This window comes from Atractosteus spatula, unplaced genomic scaffold (genome assembly GCF_055471065.1).
Source record: "Atractosteus spatula isolate fAtrSpa1 unplaced genomic scaffold, fAtrSpa1.hap1 Scaffold_120, whole genome shotgun sequence".
In the NCBI taxonomy this organism is placed as follows: domain Eukaryota; kingdom Metazoa; phylum Chordata; class Actinopteri; order Semionotiformes; family Lepisosteidae; genus Atractosteus; species Atractosteus spatula.
Window position 1 is genome coordinate 34,706 of NW_028296676.1, and position 12,470 is coordinate 47,175.

Below are 12,470 nucleotides of genomic sequence, written 5' to 3' on the forward strand. Positions count from 1 at the left end.
CTCTGTCTGTCAGAGCCTCAGACACACGGAGAGACAGACAGACAGACACACGGAGAGACAGACAGACTGTCTCTGTCTGTCAGAGCCCCAGACACACGGAGAGACAGACAGACAGACAGACAGACACACGGAGAGACAGACAGACAGGCACGCAGAGAGACAGGCAGACTGCCTCTGTCTGTCAGAGCCCCAGACACACGGAGAGACAGACAGACAGACACACGGAGAGACACAGGCAGACTGCCTCTGTCTGTCAGAGCCCCAGACACACGGAGAGACAGGCACACGGAGAGACAGACAGACAGACAGGCACACGGAGAGAAAGACAGACGGAGAGACAGACCCAGGCAGTCGCCATGTCTGCTCTGCCCCTGCCGGAGGCCGAGCTGCCCCCCAGCCCGCTGGCGCTGGAGTACCTCAACGACTTCGACCTGCTCAAGTTCGAGGTGAAGCCGGAGCCCTGCGCTCCTGCGCCCCCAGAGCGCGGCCCCCCGGCCAGCCCCTGCAGCTCCCTGCCCCCCTCCCCGACGCCCAGCGAGGCGGGCCAGTGCCTGTCCTTCGCGCCCACGCCCTGCTCCTCCTCCTCCTCCTCCTCCCTGCCCGGCGGGGTCGGCGCCGCAGCGCCCCCTGCTGGCGCCTCGCTGGAGGACCTGCTCTGGATCGCCGCGCTGCAGCAGCAGCTGGCCGGGGAGGGGGGCGGGGCCGCGGCGGCGGCCGTGCTGGGCGCCATCGGCATCGGCGACCGCGACAGGGGCACGGCGCCAAGCTGCTTCGGGTGCGAGGACACAGTGGAGGCCATCCTCAACACAGCAGTCACTTCCCAGGTGTGTCACTGACTGTCTCTCAGTGCAGTGTTAATGTACTGGAGTGTCCAGTCAGTGTGTCTGTATGAACCCCTCTCTCTCAGTGCAGTGTTAATGTACTGGAGTGTCCAGTCAGTCAGTGTGTCTGTATGAACCCCTCTCTCTCAGTGCAGTGTTAATGTACTGGAGTGTCCAGTCAGTGTGTCTGTATGAACCCCTCTCTCTCAGTGCAGTGTTAATGTACTGGAGTGTCCAGTCAGTGTGTCTGTATGAACCCCTCTCTCTCAGTGCAGTGTTCATGTACTGGAGTGTCCAGTCAGTCAGTGTGTCTGTATGAACCCCTCTCTCTCAGTGCAGTGTTAATGTACTGGAGTGTCCAGTCAGTGTGTCTGTATGAACCCCTCTCTCTCAGTGCAGTGTTAATGTACTGGAGTGTCCAGTCAGTGTGTCTGTATGAACCCCTCTCTCTCAGTGCAGTGTTAATGTACTGGAGTGTCCAGTCAGTGTGTCTGTATGAACCCCTCTCTCTCAGTGCAGTGTTAATGTACTGGAGTGTCCAGTCAGTGTGTCTGTATTAACCCCTCTCTCTCAGTGCAGTGTTAATGTACTGGAGTGTCCAGTCAGTGTGTCTGTATGAACCCCTCTCTCTCAGTGCAGTGTTAATGTACTGGAGTGTCCAGTCAGTGTGTCTGTATTAACCCCTCTCTCTCAGTGCAGTGTTAATGTACTGGAGTGTCCAGTCAGTGTGTCGGTTTGAACCCCTCTCTCTCAGTGCAGTGTTAATGTACTGGAGTGTCCAGTCAGTCAGTGTGTCTGTATGAACCCCTCTCTCTCAGTGCAGTGTTAATGTACTGGAGTGTCCAGTCAGTCAGTGTGTCTGTATGAACCCCTCTCTCTCAGTGCAGTGTTAATGTACTGGAGTGTCCAGTCAGTGTGTCTGTATGAACCCCTCTCTCTCAGTGCAGTGTTAATGTACTGGAGTGTCCAGTCAGTGTGTCTGTATTAACCCCTCTCTCTCAGTGCAGTGTTAATGTACTGAAGTGTCCAGTCAGTGTGTGTCTGTATGAACCCCTCTCTCTCAGTGCAGTGTTAATGTATTGGAGTGTCCAGTCAGTGTGTCTGTATTAACCCCTCTCTCTCAGTGCAGTGTTAATGTACTGGAGTGTCCAGTCAGTCAGTGTGTCTGTATGAACCCCTCTCTCTCAGTGCAGTGTTAATGTACTGGAGTGTCCAGTCAGTCAGTGTGTCTGTATGAACCCCTCTCTCTCAGTGCAGTGTTAATGTACTGTAGTGTCCAGTCAGTGTGTCTGTATTAACCCCTCTCTCTCAGTGCAGTGTTAATGTACTGGAGTGTCCAGTCAGTCAGTGTGTCTGTATGAACCCCTCTCTCTCAGTGCAGTGTTAATGTACTGGAGTGTCCAGTCAGTGTGTCTGTATTAACCCCTCTCTCTCAGTGCAGTGTTAATGTACTGGAGTGTCCAGTCAGTCAGTGTGTCTGTATGAACCCCTCTCTCTCAGTGCAGTGTTAATGTACTGGAGCGTCCAGTCAGTGTGTCTGTATGAACCCCTCTCTCTCAGTGCAGTGTTAATGTACTGGAGTGTCCAGTCAGTCAGTGTGTCTGTATGAACCCCTCTCTCTCAGTGCAGTGTTAATGTACTGGAGTGTCCAGTCAGTCAGTGTGTCTTTATGAACCCCTCTCTCTCAGTGCAGTGTTAATGTACTGGAGTGTCCAGTCAGTGTGTCTGTATGAACCCCTCTCTCTCAGTGCAGTGTTAATGTACTGGAGTGTCCAGTCAGTCAGTGTGTCTGTATTAACCCCTCTCTCAGTGCAGTGTTAATGTACTGGAGTGTCCAGTCAGTCAGTGTGTCTGTATTAACCCCTCTCTCAGTGCAGTGTTAATGTACTGGAGTGTCCAGTCAGTCAGTGTGTCTGTATGAACCCCTCTCTCTCAGTGCAGTGTTAATGTACTGGAGTGTCCAGTCAGTGTGTCTGTATGAACCCCTCACTCTCAGTGCAGTGTTAATGTACTGGAGTGTCCAGTCAGTGTGTCTGTATTAACCCCTCTCTCTCAGTGCAGTGTTAATGTACTGGAGTGTCCAGTCAGTCAGTGTGTCTGTATGAACCCCTCTCTCTCAGTGCAGTGTTAATGTACTGGAGTGTCCAGTCAGTGTGTCTGTATGAACCCCTCACTCTCAGTGCAGTGTTAATGTACTGGAGTGTCCAGTCAGTGTGTGTGTATGAACCCCTCTCTCTCAGTGCAGTGTTAATGTACTGGAGTGTCCAGTCAGTGTGTCTGTATGAACCCCTCTCTCTCAGTGCAGTGTTAATGTACTGGAGTGTCCAGTCAGTGTGTCTGTATTAACCCCTCTCTCTCAGTGCAGTGTTAATGTACTGGAGTGTCCAGTCAGTGTGTCTGTATGAACCCCTCTCTCTCAGTGCAGTGTTAATGTACTGGAGTGTCCAGTCAGTGTGTCTGTATTAACCCCTCTCTCTCAGTGCAGTGTTAATGTACTGGAGTGTCCAGTCAGTGTGTCGGTTTGAACCCCTCTCTCTCAGTGCAGTGTTAATGTACTGGAGTGTCCAGTCAGTCAGTGTGTCTGTATGAACCCCTCTCTCTCAGTGCAGTGTTAATGTACTGGAGTGTCCAGTCAGTCAGTGTGTCTGTATGAACCCCTCTCTCTCAGTGCAGTGTTAATGTACTGGAGTGTCCAGTCAGTGTGTCTGTATGAACCCCTCTCTCTCAGTGCAGTGTTAATGTACTGGAGTGTCCAGTCAGTGTGTCTGTATTAACCCCTCTCTCTCAGTGCAGTGTTAATGTACTGGAGTGTCCAGTCAGTGTGTGTCTGTATGAACCCCTCTCTCTCAGTGCAGTGTTAATGTATTGGAGTGTCCAGTCAGTGTGTCTGTATGAACCCCTCTCTCTCAGTGCAGTGTTAATGTACTGGAGTGTCCAGTCAGTGTGTCTGTATTAACCCCTCTCTCTCAGTGCAGTGTTAATGTATTGGAGTGTCCAGTCAGTGTGTCTGTATGAACCCCTCTCTCTCAGTGCAGTGTTAATGTATTGGAGTGTCCAGTCAGTGTGTCTGTATTAACCCCTCTCTCTCAGTGCAGTGTTAATGTACTGGAGTGTCCAGTCAGTCAGTGTGTCTGTATGAACCCCTCTCTCTCAGTGCAGTGTTAATGTACTGGAGTGTCCAGTCAGTGTGTCTGTATGAACCCCTCTCTCTCAGTGCAGTGTTAATGTACTGGAGTGTCCAGTCAGTCAGTGTGTCTGTATGAACCCCTCTCTCTCAGTGCAGTGTTAATGTACTGGAGTGTCCAGTCAGTGTGTCTGTATTAACCCCTCTCTCTCAGTGCAGTGTTAATGTACTGGAGTGTCCAGTCAGTCAGTGTGTCTGTATGAACCCCTCTCTCTCAGTGCAGTGTTAATGTACTGGAGCGTCCAGTCAGTGTGTCTGTATGAACCCCTCTCTCTCAGTGCAGTGTTAATGTACTGGAGTGTCCAGTCAGTCAGTGTGTCTGTATTAACCCCTCTCTCTCAGTGCAGTGTTAATGTACTGGAGTGTCCAGTCAGTGTGTCTGTATTAACCCCTCTCTCTCAGTGCAGTGTTAATGTACTGGAGTGTCCAGTCAGTCAGTGTGTCTGTATGAACCCCTCTCTCTCAGTGCAGTGTTAATGTACTGGAGTGTCCAGTCAGTGTGTCTGTATGAACCCCTCTCTCTCAGTGCAGTGTTAATGTACTGGAGTGTCCAGTCAGTGTGTCTGTATGAACCCCTCTCTCTCAGTGCAGTGTTAATGTACTGGAGTGTCCAGTCAGTCAGTGTGTCTTTATGAACCCCTCTCTCTCAGTGCAGTGTTAATGTACTGGAGTGTCCAGTCAGTGTGTCTGTATGAACCCCTCTCTCTCAGTGCAGTGTTAATGTACTGGAGTGTCCAGTCAGTCAGTGTGTCTGTATTAACCCCTCTCTCAGTGCAGTGTTAATGTACTGGAGTGTCCAGTCAGTCAGTGTGTCTGTATTAACCCCTCTCTCAGTGCAGTGTTAATGTACTGGAGTGTCCAGTCAGTCAGTGTGTCTGTATTAACCCCTCTCTCAGTGCAGTGTTAATGTACTGGAGTGTCCAGTCAGTCAGTGTGTCTGTATGAACCCCTCTCTCTCAGTGCAGTGTTAATGTACTGGAGTGTCCAGTCAGTGTGTCTGTATGAACCCCTCTCTCTCAGTGCAGTGTTAATGTACTGGAGTGTCCAGTCAGTGTGTCTGTATGAACCCCTCTCTCTCAGTGCAGTGTTAATGTACTGGAGTGTCCAGTCAGTCAGTGTGTCTGTATGAACCCCTCTCTCTCAGTGCAGTGTTAATGTACTGGAGTGTCCAGTCAGTGTGTCTGTATGAACCCCTTACTCTCAGTGCAGTGTTAATGTACTGGAGTGTCCAGTCAGTGTGTCTGTATTAACTTCTCTTTTTCTCTTTTCATAGTTCTCGGTCCTCAGCCAGAATTCTGGGAACACGAGTCCGGATTCTGGGACCAGTGGCAGTAATGGTGCAGGAGAAATTGCTCTGGGAAGACCTGTCCTCTTCCTCACCTCTCCTCCTGCATCGGGGTCCTTCGTCCTGTCCTCCCCCCAGCATCACCATGGTAACAGCATCCTGTCACTAGGGGCAACAGAACCTCCCAGCCCTCAAGGTCATCTGCACCTTCATCATCACCACCATCATCATCAACAGAACAGTCTTCACCATCATCACCATCGTCATCATCAGCTGAACCAGGTACAGGATGTGAGACGGAGCGAGACTGAGGGAGAGAGAGCTGAAGGCAGAGGTAACACAGGAGAGGGAGAGAGGGAGACACACACAGAGAGAGGTGAACCACCAGGGGAGAGACAGACAGGGAGAGAGACAGACAGGAGGAGAGTGAAGGAGACAGACAGGGAGAGAGACAGACAGGGGGAGAGTGAAGGAGACAGACGGGGGGAGAGTGAAGGACACAGACAGGGAGAGAGACAGACAGGGGGAGAGGCAGAGAGAGTGACACAAACAGGGAGAGAGACAGACAGGGGGAGAGTGAAGGAGACAGACAGGTGGAGAGACAGACAGGGGGAGAGTGAAGGAGACAGACAGGGAGAGAGACAGACAGGGGGAGAGTGAAGGAGACAGACAGGGAGAGAGACAGACAGGGGGAGAGGCAGAGAGAGAGACACAGACAGGGAGAGAGACAGACAGGGGGAGAGTGAAGGAGACAGACAGGGAGAGAGACAGACAGGAGGAGAGTGAAGGAGACAGACAGGGGGAGAGTGAAGGACACAGACAGGGAGAGAGACAGACGGGGAGAGTGAAGGAGACAGACAGGGAGAGAGACAGACAGGGGGAGAGTGAAGGAGACAGACAGGGAGAGGCAGAGAGAGAGAGACACAGACAGGGAGAGAGACAGACAGGGGGAGAGTGAAGGAGACAGACAGGGGGAGGCAGAGAGAGAGAGACACAGACAGGGAGAGAGACAGACAGGGGGAGAGTGAAGGAGACAGACAGGGAGAGAGACAGACAGGGAGAGTGAAGGAGACAGACAGGGGGAGAGTGAAGGAGACAGACAGGGAGAGAGACAGACAGGGGGAGAGTGAAGGAGACAGACAGGGAGAGGCAGAGAGAGAGAGACAGACAGGGAGAGAGACAGACAGGGGGAGAGTGAAGGAGACAGACAGGGAGAGAGACAGACAGGGGGAGAGTGAAGGAGACAGACAGGGAGATAGACAGACAGGGGGAGAGTGAAGGAGACAGACAGGGAGAGAGACAGACAGGAGGAGAGTGAAGGAGACAGTCAGGGGGAGAGTGAAGGACACAGACAGGGAGAGAGACAGACAGGGGGAGAGGCAGAGAGAGTGACACAAACAGGGAGAGAGACAGACAGGGGGAGAGTGAAGGAGACAGACAGGTGGAGAGACAGACAGGAGGAGTGAGTGAATGAAATCTGGCACATGGAGGAGAGTATGGCGATAGAGAGAGAGAGGAGGGTAGGGAGACGAAGGTGATGGGTAAAGGACTGAGAGATGAAGGTATTCTTCATCTTCGTCGCCCTCACCAGACGCGAGACAGGGGCAGAGAAACTGGCCCCGCCATGCAGCTGGGTCATGTAGCGGAGATGAGCGGCGCACGCGTGTGAGTGACCCCGCGCGTGAGGGCACACGTGTCCGCCCGCGCGCCGGCGCGTGTGTGCGTGTGCGCAGCCGCGCGTGAGGCCCCAGGAGATTATAATTGCTATTATTGCAGGGGTGTAAGACTGCTCACTGTCATCCCCACTCAATCAGATTACCGTGGCAACTTCTGACGCCCCCCTGCCTCCGCGCTCGTTTGGGGCTCGTGAACGAGGCGGTCAGGAGGCAGGCTGGGGTGCGTGACTACGGCACACAGCCCTGACACCCCACGCACCTCTCTCCTGCAGGGGGAACCCCAGACTCCCTAGACAGGTCCTGTAGCTCGCCACACACACTGGCGTCCCCGAGGGGGTACCCCATCGAGACCCTCTGTCACTGGGAAAACTGTACAGCAGAGAGAGGCCACATGTCTCCCCTGAAACACTGATTCAGGGTTCATGCTGCTACACATGTTGACTTCTCTGAGTAGAGATTAGACTCTCTCTCAGTGCAGTGTTAATGTACTGGAGTGTCCAGTCAGTCAGTGTGTCTGTATGAACCCCTCTCTCTCAGTGCAGTGTTAATGTACTGGAGTGTCCAGTCAGTCAGTGTGTCTGTATGAACCCCTCTCTCTCAGTGCAGTGTTAATGTACTGGAGTGTCCAGTCAGTCAGTGTGTCTGTATGAACCCCTCTCTCTCAGTGCAGTGTTAATGTACTGGAGTGTCCAGTCAGTGTGTCTGTATGAACCCCTCTCTCTCAGTGCAGTGTTAATGTACTGGAGTGTCCAGTCAGTGTGTCTGTATGAACCCCTCTCTCTCAGTGCAGTGTTAATGTACTGGAGTGTCCAGTCAGTGTGTCTGTATGAACCCCTCTCTCTCAGTGCAGTGTTAATGTACTGGAGTGTCCAATCAGTGTGTCTGTATGAACCCCTCTCTCTCAGTGCAGTGTTAATGTACTGGAGTGTCCAGTCAGTCAGTGTAAATGTATGAACCCCTCTCTCTCAGTGCAGTGTTAATATACTGGAGTGTCCAGTCAGTGTGCCTGTATGAACCCCTCTCTCTCAGTGCAGTGTTAATATACTGGAGTGTCCAGTCAGTGTGCCTGTATGAACCCCTCTCTCTCAGTGCAGTGTTAATGTACTGGAGTGTCCAGTCAGTGTGTCTGTATGAACCCCTCTCTCTCAGTGCAGTGTTAATGTACTGGAGTGTCCAGTCAGTGTGTCTGTATGAACCCCTCTCTCTCAGTGCAGTGTTAATGTACTGGAGTGTCCAGTCAGTCAGTGTAAATGTATGAACCCCTCTCTCTCAGTGCAGTGTTAATGTACTGGAGTGTCCAGTCAGTCAGTGTGTCTGTATGAACCACTCTCTCTCAGTGCAGTGTTAATGTACTGGAGTGTCCAGTCAGTCAGTGTGTCTGTATGAACCCCTCTCTCTCAGTGCAGTGTTAATGTACTGCAGTGTCCAGTCAGTGTGTCTGTATGAACCCCTCTCTCTCAGTGCAGTGTTAATGTACTGGAGTGTCCAGTCAGTCAGTGTGTCTGTATGAACCCCTCTCTCTCAGTGCAGTGTTAATGTACTGGAGTGTCCAGTCAGTCAGTGTGTCTGTATGAACCCCTCTCTCTCAGTGCAGTGTTAATGTACTGGAGTGTCCAGTCAGTGTGTCTGTATGAACCCCTCTCTCTCAGTGCAGTGTTAATGTACTGGAGTGTCCAGTCAGTGTGTCTGTATGAACCCCTCTCTCTCAGTGCAGTGTTAATGTACTGGAGTGTCCAGTCAGTCAGTGTGTCTCTATGAACCCCTCTCTCTCAGTGCAGTGTTAATGTACTGGAGTGTCCAGTCAGTCAGTGTGTCTGTATGAACCCCTCTCTCTCAGTGCAGTGTTAATGTACTGGAGTGTCCAGTCAGTCAGTGTGTCTGTATGAACCCCTCTCTCTCAGTGCAGTGTTAATGTACTGGAGTGTCCAGTCAGTGTGTCTGTATGAACCCCTCTCTCTCAGTGCAGTGTTAATGTACTGGAGTGTCCAGTCAGTCAGTGTGTCTGTATGAACCCCTCTCTCTCAGTGCAGTGTTAATGTACTGGAGTGTCCAGTCAGTCAGTGTGTCTGTATGAACCCCTCTCTCTCAGTGCAGTGTTAATGTACTGGAGTGTCCAGTCAGTGTGTCTGTATGAACCCCTCTCTCTCAGTGCAGTGTTAATGTACTGGAGTGTCCAGTCAGTCAGTGTGTCTGTATGAACCCCTCTCTCTCAGTGCAGTGTTAATGTACTGGAGTGTCCAGTCAGTCAGTGTGTCTGTATGAACCCCTCTCTCTCAGTGCAGTGTTAATGTACTGGAGTGTCCAGTCAGTCAGTGTGTCTGTATGAACCCCTCTCTCTCAGTGCAGTGTTAATGTACTGGAGTGTCCAGTCAGTCAGTGTGTCTGTATGAACCCCTCTCTCTCAGTGCAGTGTTAATGTACTGGAGTGTCCAGTTAGTCAGTGTGTCTGTATTAACCCCTCTCTCTCAGTGCAGTGTTAATGTACTGGAGTGTCCAGTCAGTGTGTCTGTATGAACCCCTCTCTCTCAGTGCAGTGTTAATGTACTGGAGTGTCCAGTCAGTCAGTGTAAATGTATGAACCCCTCTCTCTCAGTGCAGTGTTAATATACTGGAGTGTCCAGTCAGTGTGCCTGTATGAACCCCTCTCTCTCAGTGCAGTGTTAATGTACTGGAGTGTCCAGTCAGTGTGTCTGTATGAACCCCTCTCTCTCAGTGCAGTGTTAATGTACTGGAGTGTCCAGTCAGTGTGTCTGTATGAACCCCTCTCTCTCAGTGCAGTGTTAATGTACTGGAGTGTCCAGTCAGTCAGTGTGTCTGTATGAACCCCTCTCTCTCAGTGCAGTGTTAATGTACTGGAGTGTCCAGTCAGTCAGTGTGTCTGTATGAACCCCTCTCTCTCAGTGCAGTGTTAATGTACTGCAGTGTCCAGTCAGTGTGTCTGTATGAACCCCTCTCTCAGTGCAGTGTTAATGTACTGGAGTGTCCAGTCAGTCAGTGTGTCTGTATGAACCCCTCTCTCTCAGTGCAGTGTTAATGTACTGGAGTGTCCAGTCAGTCAGTGTGTCTGTATGAACCCCTCTCTCTCAGTGCAGTGTTAATGTACTGGAGTGTCCAGTCAGTGTGCCTGTATTAACCCCTCTCTCTTTCTCAGTGTGGACTGGAGGAGAGGTTCTCTGATGACCAGCTGGTCAGTATGTCAGTGCGAGAGCTGAACCGATACTTGCGTGGCTTCAGTAAGGAGGAGATTGTCCGTCTGAAGCAGAAGCGCCGAACTCTGAAGAACCGAGGCTATGCCCAGTCCTGCCGGTTCAAACGCGTCCAGCAGAAACACGTCCTGGAGTCCGAGAAGACACTGCTCACACAGCAGGTACACAGCAGGTGGACAACAGAACAAGACCTGTATGTCCACAGTACAGCCTCTCCCAGCACAGCCCTGTGATCCATGTCCCCTCAGTGTCCAGTCAGTCAGTGTGTCTGTATGAACCCCTCTCTCTCAGTGCAGTGTTAATGTACTGGAGTGTCCAGTCAATGTGTCTGTATGAACCCCTCTCTCTCAGTGCAGTGTTAATGTACTGGAGTGTCCAGTCAGTCAGTGTGTCTGTATGAACCCCTCTCTCTCAGTGCAGTGTTAATGTACTGGAGTGTCCAGTCAGTGTGTCTGTATGAACCCCTCTCTCTCAGTGCAGTGTTAATGTACTGGAGTGTCCAGTCAGTGTGTCTGTATGAACCCCTCTCTCTCAGTGCAGTGTTAATGTACTGGAGTGTCCAGTCAGTCAGTGTGTCTGTATGAACCCCTCTCTCTCAGTGCAGTGTTAATGTACTGGAGTGTCCAGTCAGTGTGTCTGTATGAACCCCTCTCTCTCAGTGCAGTGTTAATGTACTGGAGTGTCCAGTCAGTCAGTGTGTCTGTATGAACCCCTCTCTCTCAGTGCAGTGTTAATGTACTGGAGTGTCCAGTCAGTGTGTCTGTATGAACCCCTCTCTCTCAGTGCAGTGTTAATGTACTGGAGTGTCCAGTCAGTGTGCCTGTATGAACCCCTCTCTCTCAGTGCAGTGTTAATGTACTGGAGTGTCCAGTCAGTCAGTGTGTCTGTATGAACCCCTCTCTCTCAGTGCAGTGTTAATGTACTGGAGTGTCCAGTCAGTGTGCCTGTATGAACCCCTCTCTCTCAGTGCAGTGTTAATGTACTGGAGTGTCCAGTCAGTGTGTCTGTATGAACCCCTCTCTCTCAGTGCAGTGTTAATGTACTGGAGTGTCCAGTCAGTCAGTGTGTCTGTATGAACCCCTCTCTCTCAGTGCAGTGTTCATGTACTGGAGTGTCCAGTCAGTGTGTCTGTATGAACCCTTCTCTCTCAGTGCAGTGTTAATGTACTGGAGTGTCCAGTCAGTGTGTCTGTATTAACCCCTCTCTCTCAGTGCAGTGTTAATGTACTGGAGTGTCCAGTCAGTCAGTGTGTCTGTATGAACCCCTCTCTCTCAGTGCAGTGTTAATGTACTGGAGTGTCCAGTCAGTCAGTGTGTCTGTATGAACCCCTCTCTCTCAGTGCAGTGTTAATGTACTGGAGTGTCCAGTCAGTCAGAGTGTCTGTATGAACCCCTCTCTCTCAGTGCAGTGTTAATGTACTGGAGTGTCCAGTCAGTCAGTGTGTCTGTATGAACCCCTCTCTCTCAGTGCAGTGTTAATGTACTGGAGTGTCCAGTCAGTCAGTGTGTCTGTATGAACCCCTCTCTCTCAGTGCAGTGTTAATGTACTGGAGTGTCCAGTCAGTGTGTCTGTATGAACCCCTCTCTCTCAGTGCAGTGTTAATGTACTGGAGTGTCCAGTCAGTGTGTCTGTATTAACCCCTCTCTCTCAGTGCAGTGTTAATGTACTGGAGTGTCCAGTCAGTGTGTCTGTATGAACCCCTCTCTCTCAGTGCAGTGTTAATGTACTGGAGTGTCCAGTCAGTCAGAGTGTCTGTATGAACCCCTCTCTCTCAGTGCAGTGTTAATGTACTGGAGTGTCCAGTCAGTCAGAGTGTCTGTATTAACCCCTCTCTCTCTGTGTCTCAGCTGGAGCAGTTGCAGTGTGAGCTGGCCCGGGTCCTGAGGGAGAGAGACACTTATAAATCTCGCTACGAGAAGCTCATCTCCGTGAACGAGACCCCCGTCGCCCATCGGAGCCGCAGCCCCTCCCCTCAGGATTTCTTCCTATGACAGGGAAGGAGAGCGAGCCCCCGGAGACTCGGAGAACTCTGCGCTGCAGGATGTGCGGGGAGGTTTCTCGAAAGCGGGACGTCCGGTCAGCCGCGGAGCCGCGATCCCTGGCGGGAGGGAGGTTGGGGTCGCCGTTCCGGACGGCGCCAGAGCCCACCCCGCGCCCCCACGTCGCTGACGCCCCGGGCCCTCAGGGCAGGAGCTGGCAGGTCCGGGGGCTCTCAGTCTCCGTGTGTGCTCCGCGCTCCCTCCCCAGCGCCGGGACACACGCTGGCGTACCCCCAGGCCGAGCCCCGCCCGCGCGACT

General features: G+C 51.8%; 1 protein-coding gene across 1 annotated transcript; it reads left to right on the plus strand.

Annotated features, from left to right (window-relative positions):
* The first annotated feature begins 356 nt into the window (after positions 1-356).
* Positions 357-12,163, plus strand: LOC148809728 (transcription factor Maf-like). Its single transcript, XM_088909224.1, has 4 exons — positions 357-824; positions 5,279-5,572; positions 10,118-10,333; positions 12,020-12,163. The coding sequence occupies exons 1-4, from the start codon at positions 357-359 to the stop codon at positions 12,161-12,163; spliced, it is 1,122 nt and encodes a 373-aa protein (XP_088765350.1).
* The last annotated feature ends 307 nt before the right edge of the window (positions 12,164-12,470 follow it).